General features: G+C 43.7%; 1 protein-coding gene across 7 annotated transcripts in view; it reads right to left on the bottom strand.

The window, feature by feature from the left end:
- LAMP2 (lysosome associated membrane protein 2) overlaps positions 1-24,412 on the bottom strand; it is a 71,954-nt gene extending 47,542 nt beyond the window's left edge. For 6 of the 7 annotated variants that reach the window (XR_014141212.1, XM_081808337.1, XM_081808332.1 and 3 more), the window contains exons 1-8: positions 24,174-24,412; positions 13,242-13,360; positions 12,372-12,585; positions 8,256-8,414; positions 7,157-7,344; positions 5,184-5,306; positions 1,299-1,362; positions 611-775 (exon numbers count right to left, since the gene is read on the bottom strand). Coding sequence is in view for 6 of the 7 variants with exons in the window: in XM_081808337.1 (XP_081664463.1) it covers positions 611-775; positions 1,299-1,362; positions 5,184-5,306; positions 7,157-7,344; positions 8,256-8,414; positions 12,372-12,585; positions 13,242-13,360; positions 24,174-24,237 (1,096 nt within the window). In the remaining variant the exon portion in view is untranslated. The remainder of the gene's footprint in view (positions 1-610; positions 776-1,298; positions 1,363-5,183; positions 5,307-7,156; positions 7,345-8,255; positions 8,415-12,371; positions 12,586-13,241; positions 13,361-24,173) is intronic. The other variant, XM_081808335.1, reaches the window with a different exon arrangement.
- Positions 24,413-24,805: the final 393 nt, after the last annotated feature.

Genomic DNA, 24,805 nt, shown 5'->3' with positions numbered 1-24,805 from the left:
GCCAAATGCATCTTTCATATTTGTATAAACGCACTGCCATGAGCCCTCCACAAAAGGTTTCGTTAAAAATCTGATAAATACCACCATCAGCCCCGAGCAGATCTTCCAAAAAGCCTCATGCACACTTCAGCCGGCCAAAACACTGTCCATGGTATTTGAGGCTTTGCCTAACCGTAATCTTCTGTCTTAACAAAGTAAGACCAAACTGCTTTTATTTGTGTATGAAAATATTTCCAACGAGAAGATGGCCCCAAGAAAACAGATCCCAGATGCTCAAAGCTGCCATCCTTCCCACAAACTAAAACCTAGCGGGGAGTATCAATACCTTAAGCAAAGCTCACTGAATGCTTCCATCAGTTTTGAGTTTTAAGAACTTGGTTGCAAGTGGGTTTCAGATCCACACACAAAGAAATCTACTTTGAGCAAAATGATGGGCCAAATACAGAGTTCACAGAACTTGCTCAAGGCCATGCGAACTCTCCAACAGAGTCACAAGAGGTGAATTCATATTTCTCTATTTCAGTGCTTAAATTTCCATGAGTCAAAGGAAAAGCCACCTATTAGTCAACATAAGAACATAAGTTATTGATAAAACTTGCTCGGTTCTTACCTGTAGAATATTTTCCTTCCATCACATTGAAAGGCTGAACCCTCAGATCAAAGGTATTTATCTGAAATGCTCCAGACACTGAAACAGTCTGCTCTTTGTTGCACATATAAGAACTTCCCAGGGGGGCATCCCAGTAGCTCAGATTGTTATTTGCGATGCTGAAAACTTTAAAGAAAACAAACATGTTAGGAGCTTTTGTTTTGTTTCGTTTAAGTAGGCTCTACACCCAACATGGGGCTCGAACTTTCGACCCAGAGATCAAGAGTCGCATGTTCTACCGACTGAGCCAGCCAGGGGCCCCTGTTAGTAACTTCTTATTCTATCAACGTAAGAAATGGGACAGTCCTCAGAATTTTTCAGTGAAGTATGGGAGCCTGGGGTACAGGGTCTACCAAAAAAAAGCAATTCTTAGGATCACTAAGTTTCCTATCTTCCTATAGATGTTTCTGTGGTCTAAAAATCAGTCACATCCTTAACTATTATCCACCCTACTTGAAAATGAGGGAGACTGAAAAGATAAAAACACTATAGTTCTCAGTTACTGATTTTCAGTTGTGGTCAAGGTATAATTTTCACATAGATTCTTCTGTTCCATTAAATAAAAGGCACTATTTGGTAACAAAAAAACTATGGTTTCTATTCCTTCAGTGTAACCTACTCTTTTCCCCAAGGCCAATGCTTTGCTTACCAGAGCCATTAACCAAGTACATGCTGACATTCACTTCCTTCAGATAGAATCGGTTTTCATTTTTCTGTTAGAAAAAGAGCTTCCAGTTAATCAACACATCACACCTGTCTAAAGGTACAGTTAATATCTACAGATGAAAAGCAATCTAATCCTATTACCCAGAAGATAAAACCATGGCTTAGACCCGGACCAACAGAATAAACTGCAGCTAAGGAAAATGTGACAGAATCCTTTTTCCTCTGCATTTTGTTTCCAATTTTTGGACCAACGGTGTAGTCACGTGGTTCTTCAACACTCAACAATTCGTTCCCTCATTTTATTCCTCCTGTCACTTGCTAAGCCCCCACCTCCTCTAGCTTGGATCATGACAGTCTCTTAACTGGGCTCCCTCCCCGCCTTTCAGCCTCTCCAGCTGGGAGCTTTCCTTCGCCACTATTATCTTTGTGAAGCACGCATCTATCAGCCAGTCATTCTAATTACGTTAGTGCTTAGCATGTACAAGGCAACATATCTAAGTACTCCAGGGAGCTAGCCGAATGAACCGGGCTTGGATCCTGCCCCCACCGTGTCTGCGATCTGCCAGGGAAGAGAAGACAAATACATAAAGAAATAACCATATTGCAAAAAAGACAGCGATAAATTATAAAAATTAAAAAGAGATAGATGACTTCGAAGTAGGGGAGAAGCAGAGCGATACGAGCTTACGGATGCGCCATTTGAACTGGGCCGAATTCAATGAGGAAACAAGCAGAAAAGGGTATTCAGGAAGGCAAGCGCATGAGTAAAGGTAGCCAGAAAATAAGCACCATCACAAGTACGGCAGCATTTGAAAACTTAGTGCCAAGCGATGTTCTTAAAACTTCACAATGTGAGGGCGCCTGGGTGGCTCAGTCGGTGAGGCACCCGAAGGCTCAGGTCATGATCCCGGGGTCCTGGGATCGAGCCCCGCATCGGGCTCCCCGCTCAGTGGGGAGTCTGCTTCTCACTCTCCCTCTGCCTGCCTCTCTCTGTCAAATAAATAAATAAAATCTTAAAAAATTTTTTACAGGTGAGGTGTCACTGAATAACCGTAACACTCCATTCTGGGATGGGGTGCTCGAAGTATGGCGATGTTAAGTGATTTTCCCCAAGGCCATATGGTTAGTGGCCAGTGAGGCGGGATCTGAACCCCGGAAGTCTGGCTGCAGAGCCGAGGCGCTGGTTGCTACCGCGCTCTCCTACCTCACAGAACACAGGCTTCATGAGAAGGGAAAGGAGGAGACACAAAGCCGGATATGCAGGTTATGCAGGTTCCGTTGCATGGCGGCGGGGGGCGGGGGGGGGGGCAGTGTGGGGGAGAGACTTGAACTACCCTGCCATGGAAGTTAGAGGTTACCTTGTTGGTAAAACAGAACCGCTGAAGCTTTCTGGGGAGGAGCTGTGCTTCCAGAAGATTAAGCGGATGCAGAAGAATACCAAGGGAGGAGAGGAAGAAGGACTAGCTGGGAGGCTGGGAGGTAAGAGGTCATGCAGGCTGGACTCAGGGCAGAGGCCGTGGGGAACAAAAATGGAGGGGACAGATGCAGAGAAATGTCAGGAGGAAGCACAAAGGAATTGACCACCTCATTACACCTCTCCTCGCCTTAGGCTATGTCTCGCCTTGGCATTCAAGGCTCCCCACGATTTGTCCCACCTACTTTCCCATGCCTGTCTTTCCCTCACATGCCACGTGCCTCATTCTCCCAGCTGGTCTTGATCGCGTTCCTTTTTCCAGAAATAACGTATACTTTTCCGCTTACTCCCCTTATCTCCACGTGTACAAACCTGACCCATCCCTGAAGGTCCAGCTCAAATGTCATCTCTTCCGTGAAACCCTGCTGACTCTCCTACACCCAGAATTAACCACTGCCCCTCTATACTCTCACAGACTTTGTATTTTCTCCTGGCCTATCACTCATCCCACCCGGAATGCACCTCCCAATGGTGCTCTAATTGCCCACAGAATCCAGTTCAAAAGCCCTAGTGTAGTATTCAAGGCCTTCCACAAAAACGGTCATTTGTATATTTTTATCTTTACCACTAAACTGTGGGCTCCTTATTAATAGAGGCCTTCTTCTTTGAATCCCACCATGGCATCCTGTACTCAACAAACTCGAATTCAATAAATTCTCCTTCAAAGTGTCTATCATGACAGGGTTGAAGATGGGCCCCAGTGAAGTCTGGTGATATTGCAGGTGTTTCTTGATTTTTCAAAGTGCCTATAGCATGGTTAAAATGTCACTATTTTTTTTTTATTTTCTTAAAAAGATTTTATTTATTTGAGATAAAGAGGCAGAGATAAAGAGAGAGAGCACAAGCGGGAAGGACAGTCATGATCTCAGGGTCCTAGGATGGAGCCCCACATCGCGTCGGGCTCCCTGCTCAGTGGGGAGCCTGCTTCTCCTTCTCCCTCTGCCTGCCGCTCCCCCTGCTTGTGCTCTCTGTCAAATAAGTAAATAAAATCTTTAAAAAAAATAGTCTGTTGGGCAAATTAGATATTATAATTATTAAATATTTCCCCGTAAGAGTTAGAAGAAACCATGTTCCTCTTAGGACCTGACCACAGCTAGAAAGATCAAACTCAATCACTCCAAAGGGAAGGAACCTAAAATACTATTTTATTCATTCTTACTGATAGTATAATCCCTATGAGATAACTTTAAAAGAGAATATGTCTGGGGAAGCCTGCTTTACCGCATCGAAGAGGACGAGCCTGACCAGACCTTTTTAATACTAATCCTCTGGTCACATGTGTACTGTAACAGAGGAATGATTTCAACGCTGGTAAAGGGAAGATTTTTATAAACCTCTCTAAGATATAATTGCCTGATATAATCCTCAATTACTCTGCGTATATTCCATAGAGAAAAAGGGCTTTAGACTAAAGATACCAAGTTTGGACTTGAAACAAACACCACACATCTAATTTTTTTTATATATCAGATGTTGAGAGTATTTCCCCATCCCTAGATATTGTAATCTTATTTAAAAGCAGAACTGGTTTTTAATCTACCTATACAATAACCCTTAGTTTGAGAACTGCCGGCGGCTTAAATTTTCCCTCATTGATGGCTGTCCCCTCTTTCCCATTCCCATTTGCCAGAACACGTACACACACACACACACCCCCCAAAAATTATGAGGGTAATAACTGCTTCTGAGAAGGTAGAAATGAAAGTCCTCGGTGATGAATTTATGCTAGCAAGAAGCAGAGCACATATGCTTAACCTGGAATCTTCTCTTTAGGGTTCAGCCCTTCATACAAGCATGAACAACAAAAATCCGAATGCTACCATTATACGCTATCTTGATTTAATGACTTTATGCATGTTAAGTACTTACACAGAGTCTTGTAGATGGCAAGTACTCGATAAATGTTAGCTATTATTGTTACTGATACTATGACAAACAGTATAGCCTCCCCAAAACCTAAAATATTAGAGTAAACAAACATGAGTTTTCCAACCAATAATAGAGAAACATATTATGGAAATTACTTTTTATCTTTTGCAATATATAATATATAAATATATATACTTTTATTATTAAATATTTCTGTATTGGGTAGATTAGAGAGGTTTTTGTTTTCGTTTTCTTGAAGTGGGTTAATTCTTGCCCCTACTGTGAAGTCTATATAATGGGCGAATAGTCGCTTTTGGTGAACATGAATATTAAGAATCCAGCCCACAGACCACTGAGGTGACTATGAGGGATTAAGAGGGGTCGATGGGCTACACTTTATAACTCAGTAGTGCTGAAATGGAAAACAGAGCTAAATCCACCCCCCTACACACACACATAGCTATTTAGACTTTCAGATGTGTTTCTAAGAAAACAAACTTAATCTTAGAGAAATCTGTTACTCACCACAGCGAAGACAAAGTCAAGATACTTGATGTTGCTGCAGTTCAGCCTAAGCAGGGCAGTCTGAGGCTGACAGCTCCCGGTGAAGTCAGTCGTATTGGGGTTGATGTTAATAACCGAAACAACCTGCAGGGGAAGAAGAGAGAGAAAGGTACAGCTTAACCATACGCATCCACAGCAAAAACCTTATACTCTAATGAGCAACTTCAGTGGAGAACAAAAAAATCCTTTTGTCTGCATACTTAAGGTTATGGTGTCTTACTTTCAAACAAAGTTGGCCCAGGCCCTCAAGCTATGACTCAGACAACTTAAAAAAAAGAAAGAAAAAGAAAAGAAAAACAAGAGGGAAGCTTCCTCTGTAATGAGCCAAATGAAAAGACACATTTTGGGCACCTGGGTGGCTCAGTCGTGAAGCGTCTGCCTTCAGCTCAGGTCATGATCCCAGGGTCCTGGGATCGAGCCCTACATCGGGCTCCCTGCTCCGTGGGAAGCCTGCTTCTCCCTCTCCCACTCCCCCTGCTTGTGTTCCTGCTCTCGCTGTGTCTCTCTCTGTGTCAAATAAATAAATAAAATCTTTAAAAAAAAAGAAAAGACACATTTTATGGAGCACAAGAGCCATCTGTCTGGCTTATTGAAGTCGCAAGACTCTGGAAGTGGGATCTGCCCGTCAGCACGCCCCCTGGAGGCTCAGTGGAACACTGCAATCACAAGTGCCACCCCGGACTGGAGCCCTGAGCGCATTGGAGTCATCGCGGGGAAACAGCGGCACTTTGCCAAACATCAACCTACACTGCATTTCACATACAAATGTGAAGGAGTTATATTTTAAACGGACTGAAATAAAAATCACCTGTGTGTACTCTGATCTACTGATGGTAAATAGAATCTAAACCCCAGGGCGCCTGGGTGACTCAGTGGTTAAGCGTCTGCCTTCGGCTCAGGTCATGATCCCAGGGTTCTGGGATTGAGTCCCGCATCGGGCTCCCTGCTGGGCAGGAGGCCTGCTTCTCTCTCTCTCTCACTCCCTCTGCTTGTGTTACTGCTCTTGCTATCTCTCTCTCTGTCAAGTAAATAAAAATAAAATTAAAAAAAAAAAAAAAAAGAATCTAAACCCCAAAGAGTCCCTGAAACGGCTAGGTTTCCTGCTGGCCAAGACAACCCCTTGACAGGGACATTAACTCTTCCTGGTTACAGTAACTCCAAATTTATCAGACCTCAACAAGTCAACATCAAATCTCCATTTAAAAGGGGCACCCGGGTGGCCACTCGGTCGGTGAAACGTCTGGTCTGCCTTCTCCCTTCGGCTCAGGTCATGATCATGATCCCGGGGGTGCCGGGATCGAGCTCCATGTCAGCTCCCTGCTCAGCGGGGAGCCTGCTTCTCCCTCTGCCTCTTCCCCTGCTCGTGCTCTTTCTCTCTCTCAAATAAATATTTAAAAATCTTTAAGGGGCGCCTGGGTGGCTCAGTCGTTAAGCATCTGCCTTCGGCTCAGGTCATGATTCCAGGGTCCTGGGATCGAGCCCCGCATCAGGTTCCCTGCTCGGCGGGAAGCCTGCTTCTCCCTCTCCCACTCCCCCTGCTTGTGTTCCCTCTCTCGCTGTGTCTCTCTCTGTCAAACAAATAAATAAAATCTTTAAAAAAAAATAAAATAAAATAAAAAATAAAAATCTTTAAAACAGGGCCGCCTGGGTGGCTCAGTGGTTAAGCGTCTGCCTTCGGCTCAGGTCATGGTCCCAGGGTCCTGGGATTGAGCCCCGCATCGGGCTCCCTGCTCTGCGGGGAGCCTGCTTCTCCCTCTCCCACTCCCCCTGCTTGTGTTCCCTCTCTCGCTGTCAAATAAATAAGTAAAATCTTCAAGAAAAAAATCTTTAAAACAGAACCAGGCTAGCAACACTACTCTTGGGCCAGAGGTAGGATACACCATATTTGAAAGGAGATACGAGAAGAACGTATCAATAAAACCAGAGAACTATACCTTATCGTGAGTGAAGTTCAGCTGCAGCCCCATGGTAGCCAGAAGACAAGTACCATTGCTATTATTAACCGAGTAGGATCCCACCTCTGGTTTTTCCTTTGGAGTGGGTGTTGTAGTAGGTGATGGTGCAGTGGTGGGGATGATGGGCACCACAGTGGTTAAAGTTTTATCTTTTTCACACAGAAACTCTAAAGAAACAAACAAAGGACAAAATAAATTCAAGTGGCCTTTTTCTTAATTCATAAGGCCAGGAAAGAACAAAATATTTCTCACAATAGAAGTCCAAAGGGTTATATTAGGGGAATCAGGCAGAGGTTCCCAAACTGCTGCTTCGGATGCCGACAATCTCTAAGAGTTATGACACACCAGACACATACAAACGCTTTATCTACTTCATACTTTATCTACCACACACTCATCTTTTTAGACCCCAAAGTCCCTTTATTCCCAAAGAATGTCACCTGCCTCTGATGTGAAAATGAGAGATTTAAGTTTGAAAACATTTCACTCCTGCCCTCTTCTTTCCCACATACAACCACTAGAAGGAAGGACAGTGTTAACCAGGAAAACGTTCAGAAATCATTAAAGGGTTTAAATACAAATGAACCTTTTATTTGTATCATTATTTGTATCACCCCTTCAACAAATCAGAGGCATTTCAACCTCTTCTTAGGAAGTGCTGGTAGGTTTTCAGAGCTGGTGAATGAGAAATTATGACATTTCCATAAAGTCATATATAAGTTATAAAAGCAGTTTATAAAATTCAAGATTCGAACACAAAAATCTCATTCCTAAGCTAAAGAGCTGATGATCAAGCTATTTGAGGATTTGTTCAAACAAAGATTAGGTTTGATCAGCTGAAAACACTATAGGTCGAGCATTTGTACAAAGCCATCAGTACAACGTGTACATCATCAACTTGAAATTGCAAGTTCCACAAGAACAAGAATTGTGGTTATTTACAAAAACTTTATAGTCCAGTGTAAGCTACGAACAAGGCTTAGTATAGAAATGCTTCCAGATAACAACGTCAATGAAAGCCAGCTGGCATACTCTAATCTTAAATCAGGATCCAAGTATGTATACTTGAAGAACTCACCTTTTGTGCTCACTGTGCCATTCTGGACAAAAGCCTGTACATGAACATCCCAATAGGACTGGGCGACACCATTCTTCTCTAAAGTTGATAAACTATTGCATCTGAAGATGTTGTTCAAAGGAATTCTGAATCCCACAGCGTCACGGACGGTCAAAATTCCTATAAAACAAGATTAACACTAGCTGTTCCCAAGAAGGTAGTTCTCAAAGTGATCACATAAATTTATCTATAGACTTTCTTCTCCTTCTGCCTGCCTGCCTCACCCCATCCTCAGGTGACAGAGGACATGGCACGTTCAAGAAATGACAAATTCACTGGGGCTGAAACACAGGGAGTAAGAGGAAAGACATGATGGGGGGTTAGGAGGGAAAGACGAGTCGCAAGTGGCCACGCGTTAATGGAAACTGGAGGAGGGCAGGTTAGGTTTTATTCTGTTAGCAGTGGAAGGTTAGCGTCAGTTTTTAAAGCTGGAAATAAATAACACACACATAGTTTATTCTAAGGGAGATGGCAAAATTGTAGGGGCTAGGCAGGGGAAAAAACTTTTAAGGGAAGTCATTTAAGAGGGAAAGCAGTTAGAAGGCTATTGTTCTGGCTGAGGTAAAAGGTGAGGAGGTTGCCTAAATTAAGATGGTGAGAGGCAGTCGAAAGAGAGCAAAGAGACCAAACTGAAAACACAGCTAAGGTACGATCAACAGGGCTTTGTAACCAAAGAAGGAAGAAAGATGGATTCATCAAGGACTTTAGAGTAAATCCTTATTTTTGTGCTACTATCCCAAAGTATAAAATGAGCCTTTGGAACCTCTTCCTGGATAACATTTCAAGACTATTCCATTTTAGGAAATCTTCAGAATGTGAAAGGAGTAAGTTACAGTCAGTCTGCATGGAGTTTTTATTATAATGCCTACGGTGAAACCTCAAAAAGACTATGATCACAATTATCCACCCAAATGGCTTAGTTTCTTTCGGAGAAGCAGCAAGGAAGGAAGGGATACAAGGTCCTTAATAGGGGCTGCCTTCGGAGTCTCTCCATCATGTAGCAAGGCAGCCAATTAATGCTGTCTTGGCACCCCCTAATGGCCAAAGGAAAAAACAATTTAAGCCAAGAACCAGAACATTTTTCCCCAAAACGGTTTCTCACTGTTGACATAAGTGAATAGGTATTTGAACTGTCTTATACAGAGAGACCTCAAAAACAATCTATAGACATACTGGAGCTCTACTATGAAATGATAATTTTTTTAAACTATATTATTTATGAATGTGTACAGATTAGTCAAATATAAACACACCGATAGGAAGGCTCCACCCCAAATTCCTAAGAGTGGCTGCCTCTTGGGAGGCAGAAAGGGAAGCTCTGGGGAGTGAGTACAGAGGAAACCTCAAATGTATCTGTAAGGTTTTATTTCTTTATTTTTTTAAAAGATTTTATTTATTTATTTGACAGAGAGAGACAGCGAGAGAGGGAACACAAGCAGGGGGAGTGGGAGAGGGAGAAGCAGGCTTCCCGCTGAGCAGGGAGCCCGATGCGGGGTTCGATCCCAGGACCCTGGGATCGTGACCTGAGCCGAAGACAGATGCTTAACGACTGAGCCACCCAGGCGCCCCTATTTCTTTAAATAAATAAAAAGATGAGGCAAATATGAAAAAAAAATGGCATTTATAAATCCCGGGTAACGGATACATGTAGGTCTATTATATTATTCTCTGGACTTTTCTGTATTTTAATCATGCAAAAAAACTTTTAAAAGAAAATAGCAGCTTTCAAAGTTACTTCGATTAGCAGATGCCTAAAAATAAAACACTAAATTATTTCAAAAACAACAGTCCATTTAAGGAAGCCATTTTAAATTCCAAATAGTTTCAAATATCTTCTTACATAGACGCTAGTAATAAAAAAAACTGCATCGGCCCCTCGTTTAAAATAAAAAGGAGGAGAGTGAGATGTTAATGTTAGAGTCCATATCTTTTCCATTCAGATCTGTCAGATTTGTCCTTTTATCCGCCACCCCCTTGGTCTAGGCACACGCTGCATCATCCCTTGGTTACTCTAACAGCCTCTTAAAGCTGCCATATCTCTGCCTGCAGTCTCCTCACTTCCCAATTAATCCCGCAGAACATTCTTTATTAACTACTGTCTCTGCTTTTGTTATGTCATTCTCCTGCTTAAAAACCTAAAATGGTTCCCCAGTGTCTACCCCATCAAGCTAAATGCCTTTCCTTGGCTTCCAAGGCCCCCTATCATTTAGACCCGCTGCACCCAGCGCACTTGATTTTCCTTCTGCTACACACACGGCCTCTATTTTCATCAGGCAGCTCTCCAGCTTCCGCTGCACATACTATGCTTCCCCCTGCTGGAAATCCTCTGCTCAAGCTCTCTGCCTGACTCAAGCTCCATTAGCCACTCCACTATTCAGCTCAGGTCCCTCCCTACACCAAGATTTCTCACTCCTCCAACGCCCGCTGACCTCTCCTTTCTCTCTGCTCCCAAGCAGACCACTGGTGAGGACACACTCAGACCGGCACTCGCAGAGGGGCTCGGGAAGTATATGCCATCCGCAACGTTTACTCTGTACCCTGAGAGAGAGGGTCGACAGGCGTCCCCCCCCCCAAACAAAACCCCGGAACAACAACAACAAATCACACTGATCTCAAGCGCTTTCTACTTTTGCCATCTAACTTGGAAAAACAATTTTGCTTTGTCTCCCCAACTTGTTCTAGAACTCCTTGAAGGTGAGGGGCAAATCGTAGACTAGTTCTAAAGGACAATGCAGGGCACAAAGCTAAATATATCAAGTAAACCAGTAACAGTCTCGCTTCGGTCATCCTCTCAAACGAAGAGATTAGGAAAGAGAAAACTAGGATTGATTTCCAAGTCTCCATCCATGTTACCTCCCAAGTTTTGCATGAGCTAATTCATCTCTGGGTCCCGAAAATAGGATCTTTTGATATCCATACCTCCAAATTAGTCATTCATCCCCAGGGCTTGCAACTGAAGCCCATCTGCCTGTGTTTCTGGGGTCGGAAAGAAATACTATCTGTGAAAAATGCTAAGCTACTTACAGACACCATGTTAACTCGAACCTCAATAGAAGGGAAAGAAAGGAGAATTATAGCCCTGACAAAATTGAAATCTCCACTATCCATGCCTTCAAAATATTTAGTACAAAAAAAAAAAAAAATCTAGTATGCATTTCGGTTCTAAGAGTGACAAGAACGCCTTATTGCCAATGCTTTTCCAAGTTCGTTTTGACCTGAAATTGTCTCAAAATAGCAACAAATGTTGACTTCAGTCATTTTGCCTTTAATTAATCATTTACTTTCCAGTCCAAATCCTATCTAAATGGTAAAAAGATCTGAAGATGAAGCATTTCTGCCCATCTCAGGTTACTGAACTTGTGCAGATTTAAAATAGCTATCGGTAAAGGATTTTCTCATTCATTCAGCATTTGCTGACTACCCACTATTGAATGAAATAAAAAATAATAGTGAAGGCATGAACTCTGTAAGCTTAACAGACTTGAGTTCAAACACCAGCTCACCCACTGACGAGCTGTGTGACCTCCGGGGAAGTCATTTATTTCATCAAGCCTCATTCCCTTTACCTATAAAGCTGGGATAATATCTACTTCCCAGGCTTGCTGTTATGGACTGAGGTGCAGCTAGTCACACACTTAGGGTACTCCGTGGTACAAAGTAAAACACTCAAACAATGACTGCAAATACCATCACCGCGTCGAACACTGCCATACGTGGGGTGGCGGGGATACAAAGACATGAACTTTCTGTTCTAGTTAGGAAGACAGACATGCATGCAGATGATTTCTTACATTATTTACATTTATATTATTAATATAAAGCAAGAGAGGGGTGCCTGGGTGGTGCAGTCGGTTAAGAGTCCCACTCCTGGTTTCAGCTCACGTCGTGATCTCAGGGTCATGAGATCGAGCCCCGCATGGGAGCGGGCAGTCCACTTGGGTTTCTCTCTCTCTCCCTTTGCCCCTCCCCGCTGCGTGCGTGCGAGCGCGCTCTCTCTCTCTCTCTTTCAAATAAATAAATAAAATCTTTAAAAAAAAGAGCAAGAGAACATAACAGAAATCTAATTTGTAAGCTTACCTTTATCTTTAGCATCAGGAAATGTCGTATTATCGCTAATGTTGTAGGAAAACGAGATGCCGTCAATTGAGTAAGTAGACTCCTCCTTCGTAAAATTCACAGTCCAGGAAAAACCAGATCCAAACTGCACTGCTATTTTGGCATTGTTCTGGACATCCCCACAAATGCTTCCATTATATGTTGCAGTGCTAAAGTCTGAAATGGTTACAGTTTTCTAAAAGAAAAAGAAGTTCGGGGGTAAGGAGCTAACAGGCAGTAATGAGCACCAAGCATTTGCAGAGGATGTGCCAATTCAGTCTCTGTCACCCCCCCCTCCCCCGTGGCCAGGTTGCCCTTGGCCTGGCCCGTTGTGTAAACCAGTCTCAGATTCTTCACCTACATACCAGTCCTCTGGACAAATTCATGTATGTCGAAAAGGGAAAGGAAAATGGGCCTGAACTTCTATTCTTGATTTAAAAAAAAAAAAAATCAGGTTATAAGGAGGCAGGACCTTAACTAAAAGAAAATAAGAAGGCAAAAGGATTGAGAGAATACCCCCCCAAGGAGATTTTAACAGCAAACTATTAAAAATGGGAAAGCTTTGATGTGTACATGTTAAAGCATTACAGATGTAGTCAGACCTAAACGCCACAGTCTTCGGATCATTTGCCCTTAATCAACTGCAAGAAGAACTCCAAAGAACCCATGAAATAAAATATTCCTTCCAACACTAAACAGAATACCTTCAAGTATGTATGTTTTTGGAAACCCACAGAATTTAAGTGTTAAGTCAGTTAACATATGAAATCTTATTTACATAAATGTATACAAAGGATAAAGGGTAGAACTGAGTTCCTACTGTAAAACTCAAGGAAAAAGAAAAGCACTTACGTAAGTTTTGCTTGTGGTCTCATAGTGTATTGTGAAATTCATCTGCCATTTTGCATAAAGGCAAGTGGCTTTTTCTGAGTCTGTCACATTAAGTTCCAAGGCGTAAGATGAGACCGCTCCTAGATTAGAAAGAGTAAGACTGTAAAACTGTACCACGAAAACGTATCTGAAATAAAAAGCTCTACCCACCACTGAAATTCAACCAGCTCTAAAATGCAACAAAATACTTTGAAAATATATGGTATCTTGGTGATGGTTTTTCTTTGTATTTTTAGCGGAATCCTATTGATAAAGTTAGCATCACCCCTTCCAGAAGGAATGGGTTACTTGACCTAGGATGCTTAGGTAAGGGCACAGATCGGTGACATTTACCTTTTGCCTCCTAATAGCCATATCCACATTCATCTGTGCCTTGCTAGTTTTGCGTGTCAGGACTTTTGTTTTTAAGGTAAATGAGCTTACGGGAAGCTTGGGAGGGGTGTTAAACGGTCTCTCTCATTTGCAACAAGGATGGAACTAGAGAGTATTATGTGAAGTAATGTAAGTCAGAGAAAGACAAATACCATATGATCTCACTCATATGTGGAATTTAAGAAACAAGACAGATGAACATAGGGGAAGGGAAGGAAAACTAAAATAAGATGAAATCAGAGAGGGAGACAAACCATAAGAGACTCTTCCCTGTAGGAAACAAACTGAGGGTTGCTGGAGGGGAGGGGGGTGGGGGGATGGAGTAACTGGGTGATGGGCATGAAGGAGGGCACGTGATGGAATGAGCACTGGGTGTGATATGCAACTGATGAATCACTAAATTCTACCCCTGAAACTAATAATACACACTATATGTTAATTAATTGATTTTAAATAAAAAAACAAAAACAACAACAAGAAAAAACCCTGTCTCCTTCAAACCAGCTGGTGGAACTTTCTCTGTCCAAATAATGGTAGATCGGATGTTCATGGTCTTGTTGCTTTCAATCCTGTCACAAGCTATGTGACCCATGACACACGGATGTCTTGGCAAACTATTTTATTCTGATATTAAAGTGTGGGAGAGCTCTTTGTAAGCATGTGTACCATGTGACCAAAAGAACAGAGTTTCAAAGGTTGTTAGGTCTAAAAGCAAAAAGTTAATTTTTTATAAATGTAACATTCATCACTTTGGTTTCTTTTAAAATCCAATCGATTAGGAAGGCTGATGAATCTTCTGACATGGACTCAAAGTCACTTCCTACGTTCTGAACCTGCTACCTCTTTAGGCAGAGAAACCTTACAGGGACAGAAAAGCCTTAGGACTTTTGAGCTAACTTGGCTCTGATCTAACACAGGGACATCACCTTTTAAACTGAAGAGCCCAAGGACTCAAAATACTATGTGCCAGCAAACACACCAGCAGTATAAATGCCTGACAACCATTTAAGGGTTTTCTTCACTGTCTCACACATTACCCAAGGGGTGAGCTGTTTCCTGTTAAGACAGATGCGTATCTTTTAATGATACCTGAGCAACCCAGCGTCATCTACAAGTAGGGACATGCTATAGGCTGTGCAGCATGAAGTCCTAAGAGGAATACCAAGAAGACGTGCCTCAGCAACAGCTTTCAAGCTGTGCACAGAAGCCGATCGTCGTGATGCTACAGAGACCAGGGGCCTCACAAGTCTGAAGGTTCTGCTAAAGCTTGTGGTTACTGAGTACCTAAATGTACTGGTTAAGGCCTGAAAAGACCTCGTGAGGCCTAAGTAGATTTCACAGCTGTCCTTTCCTAAGTACAATATGGAATGGAGGAGCTTGTCATCCCTGACCCAAGGCTACCTACCCTGTAGTGGTGCCGGGAACTCTGTCTCCTAATGTTTCCAATCGACTGGAGGCCTGCTTTTCATACGCTGCCTCTCTGGTCTCATTTAAAGTCCCTAGCTTTAACATAACTTCCTTGTATTCAAGGGCTTCAAAACGGCTGGAAATCACCAAGAAAAGCCTCACACTGGTTAATCATTTACTTCCCAAAGATACTGAAGTAACAGAAAAAAAATGGCAGAAGATGGTAACAGCCCTGACGTGCCCACGTGGGAGACCTCAAGCGTCATGAAGCGGAAGGCACAAGTTGTGGTTCAAATTTACCACTACAGCCAATTCAAGGCAGTCTAGCTGCCGACCTGAAAATGAGAACTGAGAAATGCCCTGAGGGCTCCAGGTCTTTCTGTTCTGGTGCCTTCGCCACCTTTCTCCCAGGGAGAGCTATTCTTTTCACAGAGCTTCCCCGCTTCCTTCCTCTCGACCTCTCCCAACTGCACCGGAAACCACTTTCACTCCATCGCTATCAACCTCACACTCAACTATTCTAAAACGAAAATTCACTCTAAACTGGTCCCCTTCTCGGCCTCTCTAGCTCTCAAGGAGAGGTGGGACCCAGTACAGTCACTCAGGCTCACAAGTTTGGGAATCAGCTTCTACTTCATTCCCTTTGCGAAGTCCTACTGGGTTTTTTTTTCCCCCTTCAAATCCTCTCTTAAATCCAATCTTGGCCTTTTATTTCTATTCCCAATCCACCGTCCCACCCCTCAATTACTACAGACGCCTCCTAGCTGTCCCTCAGAAATGCTCCCTGTTTAACGGTCCTTAAATACCTCTTCCTCTCTGGACCTAGCTCCAAAACTCCCATATTAAATTTAAGTTCCTCCACCTGACTTTCAAAGTAATCCTTAATCTCATCCCACCTTCTTCCTTCAGCTTCTCTCAAACCATCTTCCCAGAACACACCCTTTAATCCGGTTAAACTTGTTCCACTGGACCCAAATGCCATGCTCTATACTCAATTTCTACCCCTAGGCTTCACCTGTCCCTACCAATTGAAATTCACGGTTTTTCCACTGACCTCAGTGTTCACCTTGGGAAGGATCTCCCTCTCTGTTCGGCTGCTGCCCCCAAATCTGAACCACCACCACCCCCCCCACCACCACCCCCCCACACCCGCCCCGCCGACTCTGCCTCTTCCTAATAATTTCTGGCCTATCACCCCCCGCTTTAAAAGCTGAAAACGTCAGACACCTGCTGTCCCGGCCTCCCTGGCAGCAGGGATGGGCACCTGTGCTCGGCTCCGCCGGACACAGGCATCCACCCCAGATCTCAGATAGGAGGGCAGCGGAATGGAGCCGCGCACGGAAGCTGCTACAGCAGGCAGGGTCAAGGTCCCAGGCAACAAGGCCGGCCACGCTGGTGGCAGTGGCCCAGAGTGGGCGGACAGCAGTGTCACGCTTGGCGCTGTTAGTGCGGCTCAGGGGCGTGATTTGGGAAACTCAACCAGGCTTCGAGATACACAGCCAGGAGCTCTGGTAATTCTGAGTTACCGGATACACATTTTTTCATAAACATACAGAAGAGTGCACACTGTAACACACGAAAGGGAAAAGCGCACGTAACGTGAAGCAGACAGCTCCAAGAATTTCCACAAGCTGAGTCCACTTGCGTCAAGAAACAGAACATTCCAAGTGCCCCTGAAGCCCCCACTGTTCCCCCCTTCCAGGCACCTTTTTCCCCTCCCAAGGGCAACCCCTATCCTGACTTCTAACTATATAGATTAATTTTGCCTGATTTTCAACTTGATACCGATGGAATCACTCACTATGTTCTTTTGGGTCTGGCTTCTTGCACCGCATATTATGTTTGCGAGGTTCACCCAGGATGGTGTGTGCAACTGCAGTTTGTCCGAACTCACTCTGTATGTGTAGCTTTCTGTGATTGGGTAAATATTCCACTACTGATCTGTGGTAGATCGTAGATGGCATATGGACAGTTTCCAGTTTGGTCCTACTATGCATGGACACACTGGCGAACACACGTGGATGTGCACCTGTTGGGTATATACATAGGAATGAAATGGTGGGATCGAAGCCTACGCATATGCCTGATATCTTTTTAATAAATTCCTTTTCTGCTTAAAATCGATCAGATTTTATTTCTGGTGCTTACAATTAAGAACCTGGACTGGGGGGCACCTGGGTGGCTCAGTTGGTTGGGCATCTGCCTTCAGCTTGGGTCATGATCCCAGGGTCCTGGGATCAAGCCCCGCGTCGGGCTCCCTGCTCAGTGGGGAGCCTACTTCTCCCTCTCCCTCTGCCTGCCACTCTGCCTACTTATGCTCTCTCTCTGTCAAGTAAACAAATAAAATCTTTAAAAAAAAAAAAAAAGAACCTGGACTGATAAGCTACCCATTTCTCAACAGCCAAGTATCTCTACCAAGGTCTCCTTAACTGTAAAAGCCTCGAGGAGCTGTCATACATGGCCCATACCCCTACCTTTCTGTATATTTTATACTATCCTGAATTATTCAGTTATTTTATGCGTGTAAATCCTGACTCCTATATTGTCACAAGCTCTAAGACAGCAGTTTTCAACTGTTAACTTCACAACAAACTGATGTGTCATGGTAAATTATAGTATACAGCAGGTAATTTGTTAACTAATAAAAAAAGGACCTGAGTCTGTGAATGAATGATATATATGGATTCAAGATTCCCCTTTGATAATGTCTCTGCCACTCATTTGAATTCCAATATTCTCCCTTACCAACAGATGATCTAATCTATGCTGCAGCCCCTAGGAATGTGCCTCTTGTATGAACGTCATCCATCACGGGTGCCATGGTTGGGGAGATCATGTCTATTACTTTCCCTCCATCTCCTATCATTCCTAATAGTGTGGAATACATATTAGTTTCTCAATAACTCCTGGTTGATCATATCAAGGTAAAAATACCCTGCAATAAGGACCTGAAATATAGTTTAATTACAAAAAGGCCAGTGTTTTAGCTCTTCCAAATCATGAACCTAACCTATCTGGCTTCTAGATACTCCCTCAATCCCCAAGTCAGTTTTTGCCTCAATAAATTTTGACATGAATTTCAAGCTAGGAATAATGTATTTTCCATAAGGCAAGTTGACAGTTGAAACATTTACACTTTGCTAAAAAAGTCTCCGGCAAAGCATTTCCATCCTTATTGCTGTATTTGATTTTAGCATAGCTAAACCATTTTTGTTTGAAAGTCTTTATGACATTAAAAAAAAACCCCACAGCTGTGTCAACTATACTCAAATTAAAAAAAATCATTAAATTTAGTTAAATAATGTTTTTCAAGAGAAACCCCACACAGCTGAATATATCCTAGAGTGCGTTAATTATAGAGCTGAGAGTTTATTCTCCAAAGAAAAAGGCATGCCTCAAAATCAACTTTTTCAAATTTAAATATCCTCTCAATCTTATTTCCAAAAAGTTCATTTACAGGTTCTTTTAGAACTCACAACTTATTTCGCCAAGCATGACATGCCGCAAAAAGTGGCTAGGTTTTTACAAGTCTATCTGACCCGAAGCGTAGTAGAAAAAATACACATTTGCAGGGGCGCCTGGGTGGCTCAGTCGTTAAGCGTTTGCCTTCGGCTCAGGTCATGATCCCAGGGTCCTGGGATCGAGCCCCGCATCGGGCTTCCTGCTCGGGCCTGCTTCTCCCTCTCCCACTCCCCCTGCTTCTGCTCCCTCTCTCTCTCTGTCAAATAAATAAATAAAATCTTTAAATATATATATATATACATTTGCAAACAAAAGGGGGGTGGGGGAGGAACATAATAGCAGTGGTAAAACAAAACCAATAAAAAACAATGATCTAAGAGGCAATATAATGAGGCGATTAAGAGCCCCATCCCTGGCACTGAAAAGCTAGAATTCAAATCAAGTCAGTCCAATTTACTGGCTGTGAGACTCTAGGCAAGTTATCCTCGCTAAGAATTGCAGTACTTCTCGAACAGGTTCTTCGAAAGCCTGCAAGCCCTTCAGAGCTAAGAGAAATTTGCCTAGCAAGTTGGATATTCCAGCTTACAAGTTTCCCTTCTAGTAACTAGAGCACCTAAAGGAATCCTTCCCAAACTGTAATTCTATGTTTACTTTCATCATATTAAGTTATGAACTCCTGAACTCAAACTCATCAGTTCAGAATGATGCTGGGCAAAGGGTCTTAAAACAACAACAACAACAACAAAAACACGACATGGGCATACAGTACCTATTTATTCTTTCTTTGCTGTTCATAGGTTTAATAAATCAGATTAACTGTTCCTCATTTATTAAGTCCTCATTTATGCTTCCTAATATAGGTACAACCACCCATTCAGTTGCTGATGCTCTCAATTTCTGGTAAATCTCTTTTAAAAAGAAAAGTAATAAAATGATTTTAAGCTACAAAATAATTTAAGATCAGGGTAAGGAAGTGAGCTTCAACACTATTCAACTAATGGAAAATGCTTATTGCTGAGTGAGTGGTGTTTGGCAGACCTCCAGAATTCTTTTGCAATGCACAGCAAGATAACAACAAGCACTTATAAAGTACACTTTTGGATCTGAGGCGATCTCTGATCACTTTAATAAGAAATTATGATCAGAATGCTTTTGTCACTACAGGAGGAAGAGCAGACTTCCTGCACCAAGGATCACTTAAGTCAGCTACAGTGCTATGAAATCATTGTCAATCGCAAATTCCACTCAAGGATATGGAAGAAAGCCGCACTCCTGGGAAATATTTTAATATCTATAATCCTATCAGATGTGATAACCAATGACTAATGGACAAATAATAAGCCTGTCCTTTCAACTATCTCTACTATAGCTAAAAATAATTTTAGCAGAACCTTGAAATCAAAGTTATCAGCTTAACAAATGTGGTTAAGGTTACAGAGAGATCTCCTGCTTACTTTCTCTCTTTCAGATCACCTCCAAAGGGAGGGAGATTGGTTCTCTGTGAAAACCTTATTCTCCTTCCCACCGAGGCCTTCCTAGTTCTCCATGTTAACCCTGCCTACCATGGAGGTGTATCTGAAGGGGTAGCATTATGATATGGGATCATACATCAGTAAAATGGTTTATAATTATCTGCGCTGCTTAGCACTGATCTTGAAGTTCTCAATACAAAGACACAAAAAACACCTCTTGCGAAACATAATTTAAGGTTCACGGAAGAAAAAGGAGACCAAGTTGGTCTAATTTACAGTCATATCCCCAGTGCCCACCAATGAATACCCTCAACAAAAATCTCAGGGTTAACCATGTACCAGGTGCTGTGCTAAGTAGGCAATGAGAAATAACAGTGCCTAAGATAGTCTTGGCTCTCAGAGACTAATGCCTTAGGGGAGATCTGACTGGCAATGGGATTTTTTTTTTTAAGATTTTATTTATTTGACAGAGAGAGACACAGCGAGAGAGGGAACACAAGCAGGGGGAGTGGGAGAGGGAGAAGCAGGCTTCCTGGCTGAGCAGGGAGCCCGATGCGGGGCTCAATCCCAGGACCCTGGGATCATGACCTGAGCCAAAGGCAGATGCTTAACAACTGAGCCACCCAGGCGCCCCTGGCAATGGGATTTTTAAAAAGAGTGGAAAATAGGCTAGCCTAATAAGCTAAGAGTTTGGGAACCACAAGATTTACCCCTATTCCTCCAGATGGTCACCTGGCTGGCCTCCCTGCAACACTCAGGTCTCCGCTCACCGGGTAATCGATAGATAACCATTTGTGGGAGGGGTCCTCCTACCAGTGAAGCACACTCAGGATATTTATATGAGGTTTCTCCAACCCAGAAAAGCACCAAGAAGTCAAACTAGTTGTAAAAATCAATAACCACAGAAGAATTCTGAAATCTATGATGTCACAAAGAAAAAACACTTAGGCAACGATGCTAGGAAATGATTTTTAGCCACTACTCTCTTTATAATGCATCTGTATAGCTTTTCTTCAGAAAACTCAAGAGCTTTTCTTCAGAAAGCTCTCTAGTCAGTTATAATTCATTCAAATAAAGAGCATAACTTAATCTCTGTGAAAAGGACCAATAATAATACATAACCCCTAAGAACTCTCCTCTATACTTGCTGTAAAGCAGCTATTTTTAAAAAGTTCCCGTGGAGCCAGAATAGTTATAAAGTTACAAAGTGAAACTGGCACAGCTTGAGCACTCAAGCTAATGAGACTATAAATTCAGGACAGATCCCCCTGCAATGGTACCCCGGAAGGGCACAAGATTCACAGCAGCTCCTTTACAAATATTTACGGAGTTCTTAAAAACCTTATTCCTGGTATCCACTGTGATGTATGCAAAACCCACCAAGCAACTCAAGACGGGCTCAGGTCTTAAGAGAGAAAGCCACATGGAAGGAGTCTGAGCTCCACCCTGAACCAGCAGCTGCCAGAAAAAGCAGCTGTATCGAAGAGATGATTTCTGTCTTATCCTGATATCGTCTGAAAAATCTAATCTAGGTACATTATGAACTTTTACTCCTCCAAATCCTGTTCTAAACCTGGAAGTAGAGGAAAGCGACCTTGGAAATCTTCCAAGAAGATGAATCTAGTTAGTCCCGATCAATAAATTTAGGCAAACTAGCAGATGAGCTGACGGGTTCTTTTATTTGCTTCTTTTTGCCTGTTTATTTTCTGCAATGAGCAAGCATTGCTTTTGTAAAAACAAAACAAAAAAGCTTTCATTAAAAAAAAAAAATCTAATGACACGAAAGCCAACAAGCAGGACAGCTATTATTTTTTTTTCACTTTCTCTAAACAATAACCGTGTTGTGTTTGTGCAGATTCAATTGGCAGTGAACTACTGATTAACAGATGCCTCAGTCAGATGTGTTCTAGCCACTGATAAAGTGCTGTTCGTTGTAAACAATCCTCTCCTAGGGTCACCGGCTCCTCAGTAAGTGCTTTACAGCAGTGTTAGAGCTTCGAATTGTGTTTGAGCAAAGGCTCCACGGCCCCCTTCCAGAAGGGCTATGGAGGCGTCTCCTGCCCTATGTGGATAGCCGCACTAGTTCGGGGAGTCCGAAACGTTTGGTATCAGGACCCCTTACTCTCTTACCCACTGAGGACTTCAAAGAGCTTTGGTTTACGTGCGTTCTATCTATTGGTATTTGCCATGCTCGAAATTAAAAATGAGAAGTGAATAAAACACAACATCAGGGCCATCAGAGTGGTGATGTCATCACACAGGATGAAGCCTCTGGAAAACTCCACTGTACGCTGGAGTGAGTGTGTGAGTGAAAAAGAAAAATAACTTCTTGGTATTCTTTTAGAAATAAGTTTTATCTGACAGGCACCCCCTCAAAAAGATCCTTGAGAATCACTAAATCAGATCAAGAACCCTTCCAGCGCTATCACTCTGGAGCAAGACTGCTCAACCTCAGCACTACTGACATTTTGAGGTGGATAATTCTTTGTTGGGGGGGGGGGCACTATGCTGTGTACTGTAGGATGTTCAGCAGAATCCCCAGCCTCTACCCCCTAGATGCCAAACGCAATCCCCTGTTGCGACAACCAAAATGTCTCCAGATATTGCCAAATGTCCCTGTTTGAGAATCCACTATTTTAGGGTGCTGATTTTATGCTACTGAAATGTGAATTACAGCATGGGCACCTCTCACTGCCTTCTCAGACCCCTATTATCTTTATCTACTCGCCACTCCCATCTGGGTCTGTTCCTTCTGGGTTTTTTTATTTGGTCACAAACAGCAAGTTGGTGGATAGCAACAAGCACAGGATGAATGAGGTCAGGAAGAGACCTTCTGGTCAAAGTTCACCTTTCAGGCATTACAGCCCTCGGGGACCCAGTGATCTTTGGGGGAGGGGGGTATAACACAGTCAGCCAACATTCATCCAGCCATTCTTATGACTTGTTAACAACTAAGTCTTTGACAAGTTACCTTTCTCCTCCAAAAATGAAGTAAAGGGCCAGCTGTGCCACTGAGAAGGAGCTTCTGAAGGCAGAGAGGCAGCGTACACGACTCAGACCACCACCCCCAAAACCTCACATCCGGGAGGCCCTCCCAACCGAAATACTTGGAGATTGTTTTCAAGTCTTTTTTAAGTTGTTGTTGTTTTAAATCTGGATCAGGCCGGGAGGAAGTAGCAAAACTAATAGAAAACAGACATCCTAGGATGCCTGGGTGGCTCAGTTGGTTCAGCAACCGCCTTCGGCTCAGGTCAGGATCCTGGAGTCCCTGGATCGAGCCCCGCATTGGGCTCCCTGCTCAGCGAGGAGTCTGCTTCTCCCTCTGACCCTCCCCCCTCTCATGTGCTCTCTCATTCTCTCTCTCAAATAAATAAATAAAATCTTAAAAAAAAAAAAAAAGAAAAGAAAAGAAAACTGACATCAACACCTCCAAGTCAGATCTTCTCTCCCCACCAAAGTTCCCCCTCTTCCCTTTAGTCTCCAGAGGTTAGGTCCGAGTTTTCTCGCCTGGAAATTGCCCCGGGCCACCTTAGGTCCCTACCCCTCAAAACTCCAACTACCAAACTCAAATCCAGCATCATTCCTCATCTCTTTACTCACCCTTCCTCCAGGACCTCAAATTCCCACCCACAAACCGCCCCCCCAGCCCCCTCGCTGTCCCCCAGACTCTACTGTCATATCTGCCCCTACCCCCCCACCCTTCCCCCAAGCTTCTTCACGCAGGCGACAGTCTCTTCCCTCCCCAATTTTCGCTCTCATCCCATAATTTTCCACCATCTTCAAAACTCTTCCCCGATCCTAAGAAACCAGGACCCTGTCTCTGCCACCCCAGAATCGCACGTACGTCCCTCCTACACTCACTCCTCAGTATCTTCCCCAAGTTACTCTTCCTACCCAAATCGGCTCCACTCCTCACTCTTCCCCACCTACTCCCTCGGCGGCCCCCCGCGCTTACTTGCCCCTTCTCACTCTCACGGGCCCTTCCTCCCCGCCATCCCTCGGTCAGGCCTTCTCTAGGTCACGGCTCGCCTCCCTGGGCCAAGCGCCGCCGCCCAGTGTCAGCCGCTCAGCCTCTCAACCCTCCCCCCCTTCCCCCGGACCAGTCTTTCAGGTTGGGGCCTTTGAACTGGGCTCCCCGGGCCCAGGCTGAGGGACAGAGCAGGAGGGCCCAACAACTCACCCAGGACAAGGCAGAGCAGAACGAGCCCCGAGCCCGGAACCGGGGAGAGGCGGAAGCACACCATGATTCCGCAAAGCAGGAGGCGGCGGCGGCTGGTCGGGGTGGAGGTGGCGGCGGCGGTGCCAATGGCAGCAGCAACACCAGCGAAAAGGCTTCGGGGAACCGGGCCAGGAGGACCGCAGACCACCGAGCACAGCCCCGCAAACGCCAGGACTCGGCGCTTCAGCGCGGGTCATAAGACTAGGGGCGGGGCTCGTTCTTGCCTTTAGCCAATCTCCGCGCTGGAAAGCGGCGAGAGGGGTGGTGATGTAGGAGCCGGTGGGCGGGGCGACCATGCCCTGGCTTTTTGGTTCACAATCATTCTTATGCGCCTGAGAGCTCTGTGCGGACGGCTTTTTCTAAGGCTTAAAAGACAGGATTAACTTTCCGGGGTGTAGGTAGTAGAGTTCATTTCAGTTCCAACTCCTTGAGGAGGGAGAGAATAATTTTGTTGAATTAAAAAGGTTGCTAAGCATCACAACGTAATATATGTAAAAATAATACACAGTTGTTCTAGGAACACTGTTGTTACCTCTGCTGTTCATGTGATTGACTAAATGGATAAGAGAGCTAGGGGGTAATATGGTGTCGCG

This window comes from Leptonychotes weddellii, chromosome X (assembly GCF_054177405.1).
Source record: "Leptonychotes weddellii isolate Sample4059 chromosome X, ASM5417740v2, whole genome shotgun sequence".
Lineage (NCBI taxonomy): Eukaryota > Metazoa > Chordata > Mammalia > Carnivora > Phocidae > Leptonychotes > Leptonychotes weddellii.
Note: the sequence above shows the minus strand (reverse complement) of the source record. Positions and strands in the feature narration are given on the sequence as shown.